This window comes from Nelumbo nucifera, chromosome 5, assembly GCF_055504915.1.
Source record: "Nelumbo nucifera cultivar China Antique chromosome 5, China Antique-T2T, whole genome shotgun sequence".
Taxonomy (NCBI): Eukaryota; Viridiplantae; Streptophyta; class Magnoliopsida; order Proteales; family Nelumbonaceae; genus Nelumbo; species Nelumbo nucifera.
The window spans coordinates 28,558,934-28,581,031 of NC_142653.1; the positions used below are offsets into that span (position 1 = coordinate 28,558,934).

General features: G+C 36.8%; 1 protein-coding gene and 1 long non-coding RNA gene across 3 annotated transcripts in view; both read right to left on the minus strand.

Annotated features, from left to right (window-relative positions):
• LOC104600140 (nucleoporin (DUF3414)) overlaps positions 1-20,403 on the minus strand; it is a 117,193-nt gene extending 96,790 nt beyond the window's left edge. Inside the window, exons 1-3 of one of the 2 annotated variants that reach the window (XM_010262981.3) lie at positions 19,974-20,403; positions 19,717-19,890; positions 18,037-18,132 (exon numbers count right to left, since the gene is read on the minus strand). In XM_010262981.3, the coding sequence (XP_010261283.1) occupies positions 18,037-18,132; positions 19,717-19,890; positions 19,974-20,111 (408 nt within the window). In that variant the 5' untranslated portion in view covers positions 20,112-20,403. The remainder of the gene's footprint in view (positions 1-18,036; positions 18,133-19,716; positions 19,891-19,973) is intronic. The other variant, XM_088887399.1, reaches the window with a different exon arrangement.
• Positions 20,404-21,356: 953 nt separating this feature from the next.
• On the minus strand, positions 21,357-21,736 carry LOC148791347 (uncharacterized). Its single transcript, XR_016076135.1, has 2 exons — positions 21,597-21,736; positions 21,357-21,484 (listed from the first exon to the last, which is right to left on the minus strand). It is a non-coding gene; the product is annotated as an uncharacterized LOC148791347 (long non-coding RNA).
• Between the last annotated feature and the right edge of the window lie 362 nt (positions 21,737-22,098).

Genomic DNA, 22,098 nt, shown 5'->3' on the forward strand with positions numbered 1-22,098 from the left:
CAGTCGCAGGCTAAACATACTTTGTTCATAAGAAGGCATGATGATCAGGTGACTATGCTGATAGTTTCTGTAGATGATATTGTTTTGATTGGAGATGACATCGTTGGCAGTGTTTTAAAAGAAAAAGGTGCACAAAAAGCGACAAGTTCCAAATGCGCCTAAGGCGCAAGGTGCAAGGCGAGGCGTGCGCACAGGAAAATATCAAAAAACAAAGTGGGGGAAGAAAGAAGTAAAGAAAAAACTGAAAATAAAATTAAAAAAAAAAAAAAAGAATGGGGTGGAGCCCTGTTTTACTGTTTTCAAATTAATATTTGCTGATAAAAAACATTGTGTAACAGTGGGGCGGAGCCCCTATTTTAGTGTGAAACAGACAAGGGAAGAAGAAGAAGAAGAAGAAGAAGAAGAAGAAGAAGGGGGTGGAGCCCCTGTTTTAGTGTAAAACAATCACAGAAGAAGAAGGGGGCGGAGCCCCTGTTTTAGTGTAAAACAATTCCCGAAGAAGAAACACAATGAAAACAAAGATTGGGCAAAGCCCCTATTTTTCTGTGAACAAAGAAAAAGGAGGAGAAGAAGAAGAAGAAGAAGGAGGAGGCGGGCGGAACCCCTGTTTTCAGTGTAAAAAGCAAAGAAACAGTAACACAACGAAAAAAACTGATTGGGCAAAGCCCCTGTTTTTCTGAAGAGTTGAAGACGCTGCAGTTGGTGGTCCGACTAAGAGATGGCCTCTGATAATCGAACTTCGAAGATGGTTGTTCGATTGAGAGTCTAAGATAACTGAGACAGACCTGAACTTGATGATCCAAGAAGAACCAGGGGGTTGAGGGCTAAGGGCTCTGAACTTTGCCATTCAAGACTTCGACTGATAGTGGGAGTCTGAGAAGATTTTTGTGAAAGCCTTGCATGACAAGTTTTTTTCACTCTCGATTGGGTCTTCAATTCTTTCTTTCAAATTTGCCATACCATATCCCAATATTTTGGCACATAAAAGGAAATAAATATTATAAATACAATTATAATCATCTATAAAACTAAATTTAAAAACAAAAAAAAGAAAGGGCAATTTAAAATAATCGCTCACCTAGACCGCCTGGTGCCTGGCCTGAGGCGCACGCCTTAGGCGCAAAGGCGAGCGCCTTCCTAAAGTCTGACGGCCTTGACCCATGTGAGGCGCCAACTCTGGAATGCGCCTTGCCTTGCGCCTCAAGCGTGCCTTTTAAAACAGTGATCTCTAGAAATCTCTGAGTTGAAATCTTTTCTTGCCTCCATGTTTGAAGTCAAGGACCTTGGTGATCTTAAATACTTTTTGGGAATTGAAACAGCAAGATCAAATAAAGGTATTTTCATTTCTCAAAGAAAATATGTTCTTGACTTGCTCCAGGATGTTGGAAAATTGGGGTGTAAACCAGTTGGAACCCCAATAGACCCTAACCACAAGTTGAATGCCACATATGGAGATTTTCTTCTAAATAGAGAGGTCTATCAAATATTGGTTGGCTGTCTTCTCTATCTATGTTTGACAAGACCAGATATATCCTATGCAGTCAATGTGGTTAGTCAATATATGCCCAGAACCTCTCACATGCAAGCTATCAACAGGATTCTCGCTTACTTGAAGGGGTGTCTTGGCAAAGGAATGTTATACTCCAATCATGGGCATTTGAAGATCAAGGCCTACACAGATGCAGATTGGGCAGGGTCAATGGACGATAGAAGATCTACTTCTAGCTATTGTGCCTTAGTTGGGGGGCAATGTGATATCTTGGAAGAGCAAGAAGCAATCTATTGTTGCTCGCTCTAGTGCAGAGGCATAATACAGTGCAATGGCTCATGGGGTTTCAAAGTTGTTATGGTTGAAAATCTTGTTAACGGAAATGGGGATTCCAACAGAAAATTCTATGAGACTTTACTATGACAATTAGGCAACTATAAACAATGCTCATAATCCAATTCACCATGACATACAAAACATATTGAAGTGGATAGGCATTTCATCCAAGAGAAAATTGATAGTGGAGAAATTTGCCTAATCTTTATAAGACCTGAGGATCAACTTGTTGACTGCTTTACTAAAGGAGTTCACAAGCCAAAGTTCGATAGTAACCTAGGCAAGCTGGGCATGATAGATAGGAGTGTTGAGAATATGCAATAGGATGAAAGGGCCTTTTTTTGGTTTTTTCATTTCCTCTTTTTATTTGGGCACCCAAGGGAAAACTTGTACGTTCAGCAACATTATAAACTTTTTTGTCTATGGTGTGAATAGTAACTCGAGACACACCTTCGTAACTTTCTTCTTCTTCTCCTCCTTTCTCTTCTTCTTCCTTTGTTTTTGGGCTTCACCTTAAACAACTGATTCATGTATCATTATCTGAGATTTAAAAGAGTTTATGTAGAACTTCCAACCACCATCCAAATGTTCTCTACAAAAACCCACATTGTGATAAGATTTTAAACTGAATTTAGCAAACCATCTTCAAGATATGACCTATTGAATGGTGAGTCTTGATCATCCTAAACTAGGACACATGAAAAATTATTGGGGGAGGGGGAGGTCTCAAACTAGCAATGGGTCCTTTATCCCCAGATCAAAGCTTTTGGCTTCACATTATAAGTTTATCAATTGATATATGTTAGAGATATATGCCAAACTAAAATCACATTATTATACAAAGTAGGAGTGCAACTTGAGCAGGCTTAGGTTGAGGATTTTCTAAAATGTAAGTGAGGCCAGTCTGAGGAAAGAAAAGAGAGAAGAGAGAGAGAGAATTATGTGTACCTACTACAAATGTGGATTTTTTATTAGTAATGGAAATATTTCATTGAAATAGAACCAATCTGCTCAAAAAAAACAAGCTGAGGCCGAAAACCGACAATATAGAACATTACAACACCTTGCTAGGTGATTCACTCCAATAGAAAAAAGGAAGAAACTTTACAAAAGAAGCTTACAAAAAAGACAAATTACAAATTAGCACCCAACCCTGGGCATCCCCATTCAAAATTTTCCCTACCCACCCCTGCTCTTGCTAAAGAATCAGCCAACATATTAGAGCTCCTTGGTACCCAATTAAATGAGGCATCCCAAGTAGCACCTAGTAGACCTGTTCATGGGCCGGGCGGCCCGACGGGCCGGCCCGGCCTGACCCGGCCCCCGGACGGGCTTGAACAAGTATATGGGCCCGCGGGCTTAACCTCGGGCCAAAAAGCCCAGCCCGCAATAAATTCGAATCGGGCTCGGGATTTGCCAAAATAACCCGGCCCGGCCCGACCTATACTTAAACCTAAATAAAACCCCTAGTCGAGACATCTATGTCTCTTCCCATTCTTTTTTTCAGCCGACCCTTCATCTCCAATCTCTAGTTCTCCACATCCTCCACAGTGCATTGTTCTCATCCTCACACTCTCAGGCAGCCACAACCGACGAGGCGGCGAACGTTCACTGGCGCAACAACTCCGGCGGCAACGGTGAGCTCTCTCTCTCTCTCTCTCTCTCTCTTTCTTTCTCAGACGCGAACTGATCAAGTGATCATTGTCAAAATCGCAGGTCAAGCTCGCAGCTCACAGACCACAGTCACCAATTCACCGCGAACTCTCCGGCGAATACAATCACCGGCGGTGGCGGTGAGTCCTCTTTAGTGTTTACTGTTTTTATAACAGTTGGTCCTATTGTTTCTGAACAAGGCAGAACCGCAGAAGTGGCTTGTTTCTTCTCCCTGTCTAGAAACAATTAATATACAGAAATAATCAAATAAAATTAAACAACAAAATAAGAGAAATGTTGTAACTTGTAAGCCATAAAAGAGGGATGGGGTGAGAACTGAGAACTTGTTAGTGCTTGAACAGAAACATCAGGAGACTCAGCCACTCAGGACACGATGGAGATGATGTCATGATAAACCCCACTCGGTCCGAGTGGCAGCACTTGGGAGAGTTGGTGGCTTGTATTGGGCTCACGTCCGATACATGGAGATTTTGACCTGTTTACCCCACTCCAAACCGATCATCCCTCTGTTTTCTTTCTTGATGGTGCTTACTCATATTATTTTACAGATTTCAGCAGTAATACCCATTGAATGAATGCGACTTGTGTTGATATTTTTACTTTTACAACAAAACACCTTCTCTCGAAATTCTGCAGCTTTGCTTCCTCTTGTCAATTTTCCCTCTTTGAGGGGGCTAAGCTAACCAGGGATCTCATAATTAGTCCCCTCTCCCGAAAAAAAAAAAAAACCCAAAAATACATGGCTTTCTGCTGTAACCAACTGACAAATGATGCTTAACCATGTCTCAGGCAGAAGAAGCTTTAGGACCCAGTTCAGTCTTTGGAACACAAGAAGGAGAGAAAAACATTAACTACACTGACCCAATAAGGTCAAAGGGAGTCCGTACTAAGGAAAGAAGAAGAAGAAGGGCTGAACAGAAGCAGAGACAATAGAACTGTCGTGTGCACTGATTAGCTTTATTCATGTTTTCTATTTAAATAAAAAAAAATATGGGCTTGTGGGTGTGTGGTAGGTAGCCAATTGGTCACTTGTAAAAGTTTGTGTGCTTTGATCCACAAATCTATGGGCCCAAAATTGTTCTTCACCCCCCATTAACCTAATGGGGCATGGACATGATTGGTTTTTTTCACAGAAGGGCATATATCTATATTGTTGTCCTTAAGAGCTGAATTGTTTGGATTAATCAGACTGAGACTATGAACCACGTTAGAGTTCACAGTTAGAAGCAGGACAGCATATAGAGCATCTTCTAAACCCGTTTAATTTGACCTATCCCATTCCCATGTTTGTCCGGACTCCCGACCCTCTATAGGGCACGGTCCAAATAGGGAGACTAGACCAGCCCAAAAGAAAAAGAGCATTTGAGTTATGGGTACGAATGAATTTTGACATTTTTTTCCTGCATTTCATAGTTTGGAAAGATCAGCATTTAGCATAGAAGGCATATGCGAGAAAGAGGACTGTGACACAAAGATTGAAAAGATTTTGACAATGTAAATAAATTCAGAATTTATATTGAATTTATATTCTTTTTAATGTAAATAAATTCTGATTTATATTGATTATTGAATTCAGAATTTATTTTGAATTTATATTCTTTTTTAATGTAAATAAATTCTGATTTATATTGATTATTGAATTCAGAATTTATATTGAATTTATATTCTTTTTTAATGTAAATAAATTCTGATTTTATATTGATTATTGAATTCAGAATTTATATTGAATTTATATTCTTTTTTAATGTAAATAAATTCTGATTTATATTGATTATTGAATTCAGAATTTATATTGAATTTATATTCTTTTTTAATGTAAATAAATTCTGATTTATATTGATTATTGAATTCAGAATTTATTTTGAATTTATATTCTTTTTTAATGTAAATAAATTCTGATTTATATTGATTATTGAATTTAGAATTTATATTGAATTTATATTCTTTTTTAATGTAAATAAATTCTGATTTATATTGATTATTGAATTCAGAATTTATATTGATTATTGAATTCAGAATTTATATTGAATAATCTGCAATTGGTTTTTTTTGTAGATTCAGAAATTATATTCTTTTTTAATGTAAACAAATTGTAGAAATTTCTTTTAGTTTTTTATTTAATATATGCTTGTCTTATTGATAAAATTAGAATTCATTATGCAGGTTATTTCATATTTAATAATTACTGTCATGTCAATGGCAAGTGAAAATGCGGCTGCTGGAGTAGATATAGTTGATGATGACTATCAAGAGTTTGACCAGACTTCCACTAAGAAAAGATTGACATCTAAGGTGGGGGAAGAAATGGAAAAGATTAATTCGGAGAAGGCACGATGTAAGCACTGCATGAAAATATTACAAGGTAAGGCAAGTAAGGGAACTACTCACTTGAAGCGTCATTTAAAGCGTTGCCCTAGACATAGAATTCAGGATATTAGACAGTACAAAGTAACTACTCAATCAAACACTGAGGGAGTACTTCTTTGAAAAACTACAAGTTTGATCAACAAGAGTCTCGTACGGCATTATCAATTTTTCTTGTATGTGGAAAACACCATTTTACTACTGTTGAAGAGCCTGGTTTTAGATTCTTTGTTCAATCTATAAATCCTGAATTTAAAAATGTGAGTAGGCATACTGCTAAAAGAGATATCATGTCTAGTTATGTGAAAGAGAGAGAGGGTGTGAAAAGTGATTTGTCTAATACACTTGGTCGGATTTGTTTAACTTCTGATAATTTGAGATCTGAGCACACTAATAATGAATTCATGTGTATAACTACTCATTGGATTGACAACAATTGGAAGTTACAAAAAAGAATTATTCGCTTTAAAGCTTTGGCACCTCCTTTTGATAGACTGTCTTTAGTAGATGAGGTGGCCATGTGCTTAAGCGAATGGAATATTGATCAGAAAATTTTTAGCATCACATTAGATAATGCTAGTTACAATGATGTGATGGCTAACTCTTTGAAATTGAGATCTTCAATACATAAATCTTTGGTGTGTGGTGGTGATTTTTTCAAAGTTCATTGTTGTAGCCATATTTTGAATCTTATTGTGCAAGCTGGTTTAAATATTGTTGATGATGTTGTTTGTAAAATTCGGGATGGTGTGAAAAATATAAAGAAATCAGCTGCCCGAAAGCATAGATTTTATGAACTTGCTGAAAAAAATTCACTTAAACACAACTAGAAGATTGAGGTTAGATATGTGTGTGAGATGGAATTCAACTTATTTGATGCTTGAACATGCCATTTATTATAAGCAAGTCTTACAACATTGGGGGCAAAGGGATAATATTTTTAAAATGTTTATGCTTTCGGAAGAAGAATGGGGAAACGTGGATAAGCTTCACAAGTTCTTAAAGGTTTTTTATGATGTTACTTGCATGTTTTCTGCCACTAAGTACCCTACTTCAAACATTTACTTCAAGGGAGTGTGGATGATTCATAAACATTTGATGTTAGTGAGTAAGGAACCTCAGAATTTTATAACTGACATGGTTAGAAAAATGAAGGAGAAATTTGATAAATATTGGGCTGAATATAGTATGATTTTGTCTTGTGCTGCTGTGATGGATCCTCGTTGCAAGATTAGGTTAGTGGAGTATTGTTTTGATAAACTTTATGGGGATGAAGCTGAGGAACATGTTAATGCTATAACTAAAACTCTCCATGATTTGTTTAATGAATACAAAGAAAATTTTTCCTCCACCTCCTTTGTTGGATCTTCTAGTCAATTTGACATGAGTGAGAGAAATGATGATGGTGACGGGTTTGAGGATTATGACCAATTTTTGAATTCAAAAAGAAATATTCAAAGTGAAAAAACTCAATTAGACCTTTACTTGGAGGAACAAAACCTTGATATCAAAGCAGATGTTGATGTTTTGGAGTATTGGAATAAGAATTCACTTAGGTATCCTGAATTGGCATCAATGGCTCGAGATATTTTGGCTATTCCTATTTCCATAGTTGCATCCGAATCTACATTTAGCATTGGAAAGAAGGTGATCAATCCTTGGAGAAGTTCACTTAAGTCCAAGACAATTCAAGCTTTGGTTTGTCTTGAAGATTGGCTTCGTGCACAAGGCCTTGTATTAGGTAATTTTTTTTATTTATTGTTTATTAAAATATATGATTCATTGAATTTTTTCTAATAGATTTTCCAATTGTATGCAAGGGGATCAAACTTGTTAGGGGCTTCTTCACGATCAAGCTTGTTAGAAGATGATGGAGAATCAAATAGTAGTGATGATGATGATGAAAATGTTGAACTTGATGATATGTTTTAGGTATTATAATAACATATATTTCCATTATTTATTTGTCATTTGACATGATAACAAATTACATATGTGACATGGGTACTGAATTTATCTCTTATTTTCTTTTGTAGGATGGCTTGGAACTTGGAAGTTGGAATGTTCAATCTTGTTGGTGAATTCAAGAATGAATGGAGATGGCTAGAAGCCTAGAAAATGTTTTATTTCATATGGTCATATGGGCAATGAAATCTTTTATTTTATTTTTTAGAATGGCTTGGAACTTGAGAGTTGGAATATTCCATCTTGTTGATGAATTTAAGAATGGATGGAGAATATGTTTTATGGATTTTGTTTGTTTTATTCAGATTATTTTTTTTTGACTTTGGAGGAACATGAACTTGAAGTTATATGAATTTAGTTTTAGTGTGTGATGCTATTTGTAGGAATATGAACCTATATGATTTGCTCTTATGTGTTTTATTTCAGGTTTGCCTTGGTTGTATAGAAACAACCAAACAACAGGGAATATATTAAACAACCTTAAAGAAGGTTGTTGATTGAATTGATTCACTTGATTGTAAGAAAAAAAGAATGAAATTAAAATGGGTTATGTGATGCCCATTTGAATAAATTTTTTGATTTAAGAATGTAAAACTGTCTATTTAAATAGGGGAAAAATATCTGAATTAAAATAGATAATGTAGGAAAAATTTTAAATTTCTTTTATTAGGTCGGGCCCGGGCCCGAGCTTTTCGTCAGGGCCGGGCTCGGGCCCAAGTTCTAGGCCCGTTGGTAGGGCCGGGCTCGGGCTCGGGCCTATCATTTTTTCGTTAATGAAGACTAAAAGCCCGGCCCATGAACAGGTCTAGCACCTAGTGAGAGAGCTTGTCTCACCAGAGTTCTAAACTCCCATGGGAATTGACCATTTGTCCTCATCCAACTTAAAACAGTTTGACGATCACCTTCCAATTGCACATTCCTCCGGTCCTGCCTCACCACAGTTCAGACCATAAATTAAGGCTAGCAATTCTGCCCTCAGAGAGTTCCCAAAGCCAACTAGTCCAGAATAACTTACGATTATATTCCCCCATGATCCTTTACAACTCCACCCACTTTAGAAGCTCTTAGATTTCCAAGACCAACATGCTTCAACCATTCAACAATTCAAGCCTATAAAACTCTCAATGTGTTTGTTAATCACCTAGACACATCACCAAGGTTCAAAATTTCGATACGATATGTGTGTATCAAGAGTTGTCCAAAACCTCAAATAAGGGGTGTTTTGGACTTTGACCATTTTCAGGGGGTAGACATGCTTAAAACCGACCCCCTAATGCAATTTTGAAAAAAAAAAAAAAAGTTCTTAAGTAGAGAAACACCTGATACGGCTGTTCATGTGTATTGGGTGTATCGACACTTTAAACCATTTACATCCCTGTAGGTAGCTAGTGTGATGTTAGAAGTCCCATATTCTTAATCTTAGAAGCTTGGAGCCATGACAAAGGCGGAAAGCCAATTAGTTATTTTGATCACAAGTCATTTTGGTTTAAGATTAAGGATTGGAGATCAATTAGACTCGTGTTACTTCTTTAGTTAAATTTTGTCATTTGATATCCTATTCACAACAGCTAGGGCTTCAAGTATTTAAAAATCTTTGTTTTTATGTCTTTAAAAAGTTAATAGTCCATTAATAATGTATAAGCAACAATAAAAGGTTAATTAGAATTTAATAAACTATTACAAAAGTGTAAAACACACAAAAACATAAAAAAAAAAAAACTAAATAAACAAACTTATAAAAAGGCGCACACCCAGGTTGAGGCACAAAGCAACCCAAGAATGTGCCTCTTGATAGTGGTGTCACTTGGGTTTTAGCAAGGTACATGACTTAAAATGCACCTTACCTGTGCACCTGGGCATGTATTTCAACAAATGGGGAAATATATTTTTATCAGTAACTGTCAAAACTTTTATAAAGGTAATAATATAAAGAATGTTGTATAAACTATAAAGCAATATAAGCCAAAGGATAAAGCATCCCTTCAAGGGACAGACCCCGCTGCCTCCTCTTCTTCTTCTTCTTCTTCTACTACTACTACTACTACCAATACTTTTTATTTTCTTCTTTTCCTATAACAAAAATAAGGGTACATCCCCTATATTTTTTGAATTTTATTTTCCTTCTTCCTTTTTTTCTCATGAATATGTTGATTTTCTATACTTTAATATGAAATTTATACTTTCTTATGAAAATCATGAACAATTATTAAAGAAATATGGTTATGGTACCTAGGGAACTACCCTAGGATCTATGTTTTAACATAAAAAAATCCATCGCCTAGGCGACGCCTAGGCACCCACCTAGGTGACTAGGCGACAAGGCGCCCCCCAGTCGCCTAGCCTCGCCTTGGTGCTTTGAAAACTATGACCCCAATACAAAAGCTCCTTACCGACTGCTTTATCTAGCAAATGCATCAGACATACCATTAGCCATTCTTGGTTTCCACACCTATAACTGGTTCCCAATTCCTTAGCCATCTTTTTTTTTTTTTTTGATGAATAAAATGTCAAACAACTTAGCCATCTTTTTTTTTTTTTTTGATGAATAAAATGTCAAACAACTTAGCCATCTTTTTTTATGCCCTTCACATTTTCTAGGAACACTTCCCACTCCAAAATCTCCAAAGATTACCCATACCTACAACCATCAAAGTTCATCTTTGTCATATTAGGCAGGGGATGAAAGCCACAACAATGTTCATATTCTCCGAGGATAAGAAGAATTAGTCACAGTATTACAATTCTAAATGATGTCATTAGTAGTAAAAGGAGATAATGCATCCAATTACCCAATGGGCCACCCTAATAGAAATATTTTCTATGATAGCATCCTTCTGTAGTGATTTCTCTTTGAAGATCCTTGCATTCCTCTCCTCTAATACAACAGCAGTTCTTGTGCACCTCGATAGCCACTTCCCCTCTTCTTAGGAGGTGAGAACAAAGATGAGCTGAAAATGCTTTTGATGTCCTGAGGAACACTCCATTTTCACCTAACAAAGAAAAAAAAAGTGCTTCTGCTTCCAAATGCTAGAAGTGAAAGAACAAGCAATTAGCAGGTAATTCATAGTTTCACAACTTGCTCAACAAAGAAAGTAGATATCTGATGATGGGAACCAACAAGACCTTCTCTTCTGGAGGCTATCATAAGTGTTTATATAAAACACTAGGAAATATTCCCCTACAAAAATGATTGGTAAAGTAATAAGATCTGAAGTATGTTAGGTGGGTGGGGCTAGCCTAAGTCTAACAATAAGGGTGCTAAGCACAATCTTTGTTATCACCATCATCTCAGCCTTATCCCAACTATATGGGGTCAGCTACATGAAATCCTATTATACCCTTCCATTCTGTTCAGTGTCACATCCATTGTTAATTTCATAATCACTTGTCAGTTGTCACAGGGATTAACTACATGAATCCTGTTTCACCTTTCCATTCTGTTCGGTGGCATATCCATCATTAAACTATGGGTCCTTACATCATTCCTTATTACTTTCCCCAATTACTTTTGGTCTGCTCCAAGCTCTTCTAGCCCCTTAAACTTTTGGTCTGCTCCAAGCTCTTCTAGCCCCTAATAGGTGGTGTGGATGGTCTTCTATGCACGTGATCAAACCATCTCAATCTACTTGCTCTCATTCTATCACCTATTGGAGCTACTCCCGGGTATACATTTATATGATTTCATTTCTATCCCCGTCTTTTTTAGTTTTACCATTCATCCATCTAAATATTCACATTTCTGCCACTCATTTTTTGGATATGTTGTTTCTTAACTGCCCAACACTCTGCGCATACAACACAGCTGGCCTTAAAACCGTTTTATAGAATTTTCCTTTTAGTCAAAGTGGTATTTACCTGTCACATAAGCCTCCAGATGCACTCCACCATTGTTAAATTGAATCCTTAAATCATTTCTTACTACTTCAAACTAAGTCCTTTTATGAGGTCATTGCACCTAGCACTTCTAGACCTTTCATAGACAAGCATCGTAAAAGTAGCTCAAGTTTTCTTAAAAGGAATCAAATACAAAGTAAGGGTGACAGAATTAAGTCCCCGTGGTGTGACAATGCCCTTTGAAGGATTCCTTCCTTGCCCTCTCTGCCCAGCAGCTCAAACATGAAAGCATTGGTGGTTGAATGTTATGAAACCCAAAACAACTCCATAATCTGGTGCCCCAAGTTCAGGAGAGACCTAAATGACTAGGAGGTTAACTCTTCTATTGAACTGTTACAGAAATACAGCATGTGCTACCCTGTGTTGATCATAAAGATAAGGAGACTGGGCCTAGGATAGGCCCGGCTATTTCTGTGAAATCTTTATACAGGAAACTGTGCTCCCAAGAGTCTGATTATAGACAACCTTTTCTAGCTTCTGCAGTATTAGGATGATGCCTAAGTACAGACAACCTTATCAAGAGGGGATGAATCAGAACAATACTTGATGTATCTTATATGCTCAAAGTTTGGAATCTTAGACCACTCTTTTTGCATTGCAATTTCAGCTATAAGCTCTGGACAGTTATTTCAAAGCTTTGGGGTGAGTGGATGTTTGCTATAGCTGGTTCAGTCTCTATTCATAGAGGTGTAAATCGGGCTGTGCCACCGGCGGCCCGGCACGAATTTGGACCAGCCCAGCACAATGGTCCGTGGACCGTGCCAGGCACGGCACGATTGTGTAGGCCATGCTGGGCCTGGGGTTTTAGGTCCGCAGGCTGGGCCAGCACGGCACTACCGAGCGGTCGTTCCGCCCGCGACCCACGTGCCGATATGGCCCATAATATATATATATATATATATATATATATATATATATATATATATATATATATATATATATATATAATATACATTATAATATATTTATACATTTTATATGTTTATATATAATATATTATATAAATTATAATTATATAATAATATATAATATATTGATAAAATAAACAATTGTTTTCAATTTTATTATATTAATTTATTTAATTATTGTATATATAAGCAATTGTATACATCAAAATTCATATAAAATTAAAATTTTAAGTTTTTTTCAATTTTTTAAATAAATTTTGGCCCGATCCACGGCCCGGCTTGACCTACAGACCAGCCTGGCCTGCAGCACAGCACAGGCCCGCACGGGCTTGGGCCGTGCCGAGCCAACCCCCCAAGTTATCCCGGGGGAGGGCAGCACGGCCCGAGACGGCCCGCAGGCTGCCCATGGCCCATTTTACACCTCTATCTATTCAGAAGCTAGTATTTAGTGGTCTCAGAAACCGTGGCAATAGGGATGCAAACGCATCAGATCAGATTTGAATCAGGGTATTATCCGAATCCAATCTAACACTGTTAAGAGACAATCCGATCTGATCCAAAGATCCAATCGGATCTCATAAGTATGGATTTGAATTTGAATCCGATGAAGTTGGATTTTCAGATCTGATCCACTCCAATTTAAATTTCTTAGAAAATTAATAAATTATTAAAAGAAAAATAAAATATAATAATTTAATAAAAAAAAATACAAGTAGCTTTCAACTATTTTCATCATATATATACTTGTTTTTTATAAAAAATAATAATAATTAACATAACAAATTTACAAAAAATACAATACAAATAATATATTTATAAATAAATAAATAACACATATGTGTTATATATATATATATATATAACATATATATATTGGATCAGATCTTCTCAGATCGGATAGGGGTGATCCAAATCCGATCTGATTTTTGATCGGATCCTATTTTCTGATCCAATCCAATCCGAAGATCTGAACAGGGGAGATCCGAATCCAACAATATAGGATCGGATTGGATCAGAATCCGATCCATTAGCACCCCTAAGTGGCAAGCTTTTGGAGGGAATGTGTCCCACTCCAATAATTTGGACCATCTGGGAGGAAAGAAATCCTTACATTTCAAAGAGCTCCACACAGCTCTTTTTTTGAATTACATACACTCTTTTTGTAAACAGCAACATTATCATCTTTTTTTTGGTAAACAATATTATCATCTCTATACTGTATATTCCCAATGTACAGCTCCTTGATGTGCATGGGCTGATATAACCATTTTCTCTTTGCAATACAATACCTTACTTTTTCAAGATTAAAAAAATGAAAAATAAAAACTTGCAGCAGATCACTTCGTTTTACTACTTACTAATGCTATATACACAGTCTTCTATGCACATGACCATACCATCCTGCTCTACATTCTCTCGTTTTATCACCTATTGGAGCTACTCCTATGTTCCTTCAAATGAGTTTTTTTTTTTCGATAAATTTCAAATGAGTTTATTTCTAACCCTGTCCTTTTTAGTTTTTCCACTCATACATCTAAACATATGCATTTCTGCCACATTTATTTTTTGTAATTAGATAACTTTTTTCATAATCAATAGTGCTGTAAACGGGTCGGTTCAGCTTGATTTAATTTACACGTACCAACCGTTAAACCGACTTTAAATGCATTTGGTCGGTTTAATCCATTAACCGAAGTAAGAGGTTCAAATAACACAGTGTCATAATGGGGATTGAGGATGCAAGCCTATAGCTGGATTTGGGGGACTAGCTTTTATTTTTTGGGTAAATGGATGAGTACTTGAAATTTCGCGAGTGATAAACAACAGTATAAGACATTGAATTGACACTATGGGACCCAAGGACCCAGTGTCATAATAAAAATTGTGCATGACATCACATTAATATGTCAAATTTGAAAGTGACACATCGAGCCGGTTTTAGTTTGGTTTATAATATAATAAACCAAAGCTGAACCAAAGTATCAGTTTCTACATTTTTCTAATCCAGAACCGATTGATCATTTTTTAGAACCGATCAAATCGGGTTGAATCGGGCCGGTTTGGTCAGTTTGATCAGTTCTAACTATTTTGTGAACAGCCCTAATAATCAAAAAAAAAATTGACCATTACCAATCAAAAACAAGGAATAATAACCTCAATAGCTTTGCAAGGATGTTGTAGGCTCACCTAGAAGCCAACATGAAGACCATATCTTCTCTTGATAACTGAATGAAAAAACAAAGCTTGATTAAATAAGGAACTTTTAGCCATTTTCCAAAAAGAGCCATATTCTCATCCCTAAACCTGCCCAAACCCAAGCCTTCATTTGCTTTACTCTTCCAAACAGTGGTCCAGTTCAATAATTGATCATTTTTAGAGCCACCTGCTCTTAAAGAAAATCATACACAACCTTTTTCCAAATTTGTTGATAATTTTACAAGTGCATGGAAGATAGGGAAAAATAAATTAGGAGATTGGGTAAGGTTAGGGCTGGCAATTTTGACCCAGACACATTTGACCCACCCAACCCACCAACTTCAAAACCCACCCATTTGAGTAGTGGGTCAATATGGGTAAGCCACCCATTTGGCTCATAGAAAAGGGTCACGGTGGGTTGGGTCAAGGGTACCCATAGGGTGAGATGCCTCTAACTCATTGTCATTTACAGAGATACTTCTCCTTGAGTACAAATTGCAGTTACAAAGAAGAGAGAAAAGCTGCTAGCGGCTATTGCTGTAGTGACCACCGATGTCAACCCCAGTACGTCTTTATGCTTTTCCTTCTTCTCCCTCTTCTTCTTATTCTCCTCATCGTCAAAAAAGAGATTCAGGGAAGTTAGGCAGGATTTGGGGGTTTAGGGTTTGAAAGCAGAGGAAATGACGCTGAGCAGTGGAAATTACAACAGTGGGAGGACAGATTTCAATTTGAGTTTGAGGAGAAAGCATTGCAGCTTGAACAGTCACTTCAGGAAACGGATGAACACTTGAGGGTTGCTCTTGGCAAAAATGTAAGAAAGTATTACCTTTTACAGAAAACAATCAATCAACATATCATCTCAAGATATGGAAAAGGGGATCCATGGAATCCATTTGATCCACTGAAGCAGAACTCAAAATGGTTTCGGCTTTTGGAAGCATTCTCAATCTAAGCCTTGATTTGATCTGAACCACTTAGGGCTTGAAGTTCTTCCCCCCAGCTATTTGCTGTTAGCTTTACTTCTGGATCAATGTGTTATCTCAAAATGTAAGAAATCACCATCATCCATGCCTTATCCCAACTATATATGGATTCGGCTACAAGAATCTTGTTTCACCAATCCGTTCTATTTAAAGCCATATCCACTGTTAAATTATTAGTGCTTAAATCATTTCTTACTACTTCTACCCATGTCCTTTACTGCTTTTTGGTCCACCCCAAGCTCTTCGAGCCCCTTCAATGTGTAACAAATCACTTCTTCTAACTAGCACAGTTGGCGGTCTTCTATGCACATGCCCAAACCATCTTAATTTACTCTCTTTCATTTTATCACCCATTGAAGCTACCCCCAGATTCGAACAGATAACTTCATTCCTAATCCTATCCTTTCTAGTTTTTCCACTCCTCCATCTTAGAATTCGTATTTCTGCAACATTCATTTTCTGGACATGTTGTAGCCCAAACCATCTTAGTCTACTCTCTCTCATTTTACCACCTATTGGAGCCACTCCTAGGTTCCTACAGATAACTTCATTCCTAATCCTATCCATTCTAGTTTTCCCATTCCTCCATCTTAGCATTCGTATTTCTACCACATTCATTTTCTGGACATGTTGTTTCTTGATTGCCAACACTCTGCTCCATACGACATAGCTGACCTTACAACTATTTTATAGAACTTTCCTTTTAATGTAAGAAATTATTACTTTTTATAATTGGAATTACTTTCGAGATGATGCATTGATTGATTATTTTCTGTTTTAGTTTGAAGATAAAGCTGTTGAAGGAGCGAGTCTCTGTGACTATGACTAATGAGGCTTTTTTTCTGAAAATCATTGTGTTATACATGAGTTTCTCTTGAAAATTATTATCAATTTTGTTTTTTTCTGCAATTTTTGTTTATTTGGTTGAAATAATGAATTTTTTATCAACTTATGAATTTTCTACATTTTTACTTTTTGATTGAAATATATATATATATATATATCCTTTTCTTTGTTTTTATGCAATTTTTCTTTTTTTGGTTGAGATATACAATTTAAAAAAAATATATCATTTTATGTATTTTTGCAGTTCTGATTTTATGGATGAAATACACGTCTTTGAAAAAAAAAACAATTATCATTTCTATGTTTTTTTTTGAAATTTCTGCTTTTTTGCTAAAATATATAATTTTTTAATTTTTATCAATTTTTGTCTTTACTACATTTTTTCTATGTTTTGAAAAAAAAAAAGGTTGAATGTAGTGCATAAATGGGTCAAAGTGGGTGGGTCAGGGTGGGTTGCGACCCAATAACAAGCAATTAATGTGGGTCATGGTGAGTTAGTGGGTCAATTTGGGTGGTTGGCACTCAACCCACCCATCTGCCACCTCTGTAAGGTGATAATGAATTTGATTATACCTCTAAGGGAGAAGGAATTCTTTATCCAAGCTCCCAATTTTTAGACAATTTTTCCACCATGAAGCACCAAAAAAGAAATTGCCTTACTTTCCATCTAGAGGTAAACCAAAATATTTCAAAGGCCACGGATCAACAACCTCAAGCTCCAAAGATTTTGCACTACTCCTCCTTAGCTATAGTACAATTAATCACCAAGATACAAACATCCTCCTCCCTCAACTAAATAGGGCTTTTGCTTCATAAAGTTTGATTTATTGCATAAAAGAATCTACTTTATTTAAAATTTAAGTAAAAAAAATTCAAACAGGACCAAACATTATACAATCACATGAAACTAAATGACAAAGATGTCTCATCAAATACAATTACTGCCGTTCATTCACTAGTCAAAAAGAGGAAAAGTGCAGGCAGTTAGCAATACAAAGTCGTTAGGCAAGCTCAATTAGCTCTCAGAATCAGAAAGCCTCAACGAAGATTTGGAGTACATCTCAGGCCTTCCATCAGGTCAAGATGGATGCTTCTGAAACCCAGTAGATAAATGGATTGGGGCAAAGGGGAAGGCAGGGCTCAAAAGCCCTTGTAATACAGGATTACAGGGTACAAATGCTAAAACCACAAGGTGAAAGCAGCAAACTGACCAACCAAAGGGTCTATCCTATTTGTAACCAGAATAGCAATAAACTGGCAACTTCATCATAAGAACCTTCATCACATGTACAAGTATGCAGAATGCAGTATAAATCAACGCCACAATCATAAATTGTAGTATAACTACACAAGAGGGATAAAAAAGTAAATAGTTACTAACCCAATGCACAAATTCTTGATTTTTCAAATCTGCAGCCATATTATCACGTTCAACAGATTGTTTGACAAGAATGTATGATTGCACCTCATCTAGACACTGAAGAGACGCTAAGAAACATACATTTTAGCATGAATACAGAAAAAAATTGATTCAACAGAATCACTTATCAAAAAAATGATTCAGTAGAACAGATAAGCATCAAATAAATGATTCAGTAGACGGATAAGCATGAACAAGTAATCAATTTAAAAATAAATATGTAAAGATCAAACAAAGGAGAATTCAGTCAAGGGATACTGGAGCATTAATGCATTATTATTTCCTTTCAGGCTTCAAGTTTCAAGTTTCAAGAACAATATAATTACTGCAAATTCAACTTTAAGTCTTTCAGAGCAAAACAAAAACTAGAGGCACTAGGATTTCCTGAAAGCAATAAATCCTGTAAACACCCTGAGTGTACAGTATCAAGCCACACACAGGAACAACTCCCCATGAATTTAATATACAAGTATAGGAGATATTCCTGGTGTGTGCTAGGGTATTCCCATTATTTTTGCTTTCAGGAGATCCAGACCTAAATTTGAAGTGTATCTCATGGATTCATGTCGGTTAATGTAAATTAAAGAAAAAAATGCCATCAATGCATTATGTTTTCATTTAGTATGCATGAAAATCAAATTCTTATACTTTTATCAACCAACACAAAATGCAATGACATAACTAATATGGTGAGTTGCACTTCTGCAGCATTTGGGTTCTTTAGCATTCTTGTTTTTAGCTTATGCTGGTTTCAATTGACCTGTTTCAGTACACTTATCAAGGAGAGTTACTATTGTACTTTTCTTTTTTTTTTCAACTAGAGTGCAGATTAATTCCTGCAGATAGACCAGATCATGGGGATCAGTTGTGATCCTCTCCCCTAAGGCAGATACTTGCGTAGCTTAGACTTTTTAAGGAAGGAATGGATAATTTATTTTCGAGTACTAATAAAACTTGAAGAGTCCAGCACAGACTGATTTGCATCATATTTATCAGTGTCTTGGTATATATAGCATTTTTTTGTCTTGACATAAAATATATGCACTGCTTATTCATTTCAACCAGTAGGCCATGCCTATAAATTTTCTCAGACCAAAAATAGTCATTCATAGCCATCAGATAATAAAGCAGAACACTTTCTTAGAACCAGAAGAATCGGGTTCCTGCTTTAACATCTCACACATACAGCAAGGGGGTAGACAATAAGTGGTCCAAACAGACAATTTTAATATCCTGTTCTATTAAAAGTATAACCATATAAGAATATCTCCATGCTCCACTATTAGAATCTCAAAGACTAAATGCATTTTTTTCATTCTTTTCAAAGCCACAACAACTTCTTAACCATCAAAAGTATAAAAGATATATACAGTGGTCTAAATGCATTTTCTTGTGTTTGTCTTTTATGACTTAACACAACATAAACCTAAGTCACCTAATTAACAAGACACAAGAACCTGAAACACCAAGGGTTAACCATAATTAAGTCAAAACCGGGTAGTTTCAGAAGGCCGTTGTAAACAAAAATATAAAATAAAATTCAAAAATTGGCATTAGAACATATAAAATGAAGAGAGAGGAGGAGGAGAAAGACAGCAAGGTTTAATTGTTGCAAGAACAAATGAGTCATAATAAACTTACCAGACAAGAGCTAACATGTAAAGCCACATCTTTCAATTGAGGTTGTATGATCAACCGATGTGAGCCTACATCAACTTTATGGGAATCCAGAGCAGCCCTAGATGTCTGGTTCGGGGGCTTAAAAAGGGAAACCGTATCCAAGAACCAAGAGTGATTGTTTTTCAACTTCTTTACCTGGACAAAGAGGGATAGATTTCAAATGCGGAGATCCAAATGGTGGCTAATGAGTGAAATGAATGGAGATAACATGGCTTTACCAGAGAGAGCGGAAGCTCGAGCGATAGAGGGGCGTTTTCGAGGTCATTCAAGAGAAGGACGAAAGAGTCCCACCAAAGAGACTCGTCGACAGACTTGGGGGTCGCGGCCAGGTCAATGGCTGCTGCAGCACTTGCCATTTGGGGAACTCCTCAATCAGAGAAGAAGGATTCTGTCTGGGAATGAACCCGCGCTTTTTATTCTTCGAACAAAGTTGGGAAGTATGGAGGGTAAGCTGGGTCGGTAATGTATGAGGTGAAGGCACGGAACGGGGGAAAGGCACTTGGGAGAGTTGAGGTTAGTATAGCGCGCAGGGATTTTAGGAGGGATATCAAGCATACACTTGAGACTTGAGAGTGGTGTCGGGTGCACTATTTGGACCTGTCCAAGACTCCGAGTCAAGGGGGTTTTATTCCTTTCCTTCACATAGGTGATTTCTTCGTTTTGGGAAAACAGTACTATAGTAGATGGGTCAGCGACCATTGCCCTTAACTTTCATTTGCAATAAAGACCCGTTAACTTTCGCTTTGAAACAAATATGCCATTAGCCTTAAGTTAGATGACGAAATGCTTTAAATTGTCAAAATACCCATCCAGAGACCCAAAAAAAAAAAAAAACTCTACTTTTCATGGTTTTGAAAATTAGACCGGACCGGTTGACTTGAGGACCAGTCAGACAACCAGTTTTGTTTCACCCTAAGACCGTTTATAGGCCAAAAACCGTTGGTTTGGTTTGGTTAGAAACCGCTGACCTATGTAGTAGAACCATTGACCCGTCAATCCAAACAATGGTTTTTGGCCTTTTAGGTGGTGTTTGGTATCGTGGAATGATCACGAGATATTACATTTTGAAACACAATGGTGGCTTAGAACGTTCGGGTTGCCTGTGGTGTAGACAAATCCACGCTATCTCGTGGATCGGTTCACACCACGGGCCAATTTCTCATCCATGGGTTTTTCTCGTGGATCAAAACACGCTACCCCGTTGTATGCTATGAAGACTAATCCCCTACTTCGCATCTAATGTTTACTTAAGGTAAACCTAATTTCTTTTACTGTTGCAACCTCTCTTACAGAGCACTGCTACTGCCCCTTCTTCTCCACTTGCCTTCTTAACTTCGACCACCACTGCTTGCTTCACCAATCACTGCCTACAACTCCAATCACTTCTGCACCGAACCACCGACGTTAAGTGCTCCATCTCCATCTACTCTTACCCTTGTTTCATATTTTTTTTACAGCTGATAAATACGTGCTTCTTCGATTCTTTTGCTTTGTGAATGGTTGCATGTTTATATACTGTGAGAAACAAAATTCCTCTTCATCTATAGAGTTATAAAAGCAATAAACATATATTCTATTAATCTATAGAAACAAAAGTGCTCACTCGCTTCTGCAACTTCAACCATTGCTGCATCGAACCACCGGCGGTAAGTGCTCATTCGCCAGCTTCTACAACTTCAACCATTTCTTTCGTTGGTGTTCTTTTTCCTTACTTTTTTCTGTACTCTGTCTAGCATATACAAAGAACATGTTAAATATTCAACGAAAGAAAACATTCAAGAAAATACTCAGAAACTAAAGCTTTTGTTTGTATAATAACTATACATAATTTTAAAACTGACTTGATTTAATGGAACTTGACTTCAGTAGGGGGATGGTAGCAACCTCCTTCAAAATGTAATGCCATACACAGGGTCTAGCATGAAAAGTTTGATTTTCCTTGGCTGAGCAAGGGTGTATTAGCATCCTCCTTCAATATCTTTCTTGTTGATGTCAAGAAGACAAGAGTTATTGCTTGATCATTTGTTAAAAACTATTTAACCTTCTTCATGTGAATCCCAAACATTTATTAGCTTGAGTGCTGGAAATTGTGTCGGAAAAGAGAGAATTATGAGGGGGTAGGAATGAAGATGAATCTAAAAATTGCCTTTTATTTGTTCAGGAAGAGATAGGATATTCTAAGGGTTGGACCTTTGAAGTGCTTAGCCTATGAGCTCTCTAAAAGTACAAGAACATGGTGTATTGTTGTGTTGATGCATTCTATTATTGGGACAAGTGGATGAATCCATTGACCACCTGTACATTCATTGTCTGGCTGCCTGGGCAATCTGAATTCACTTTATT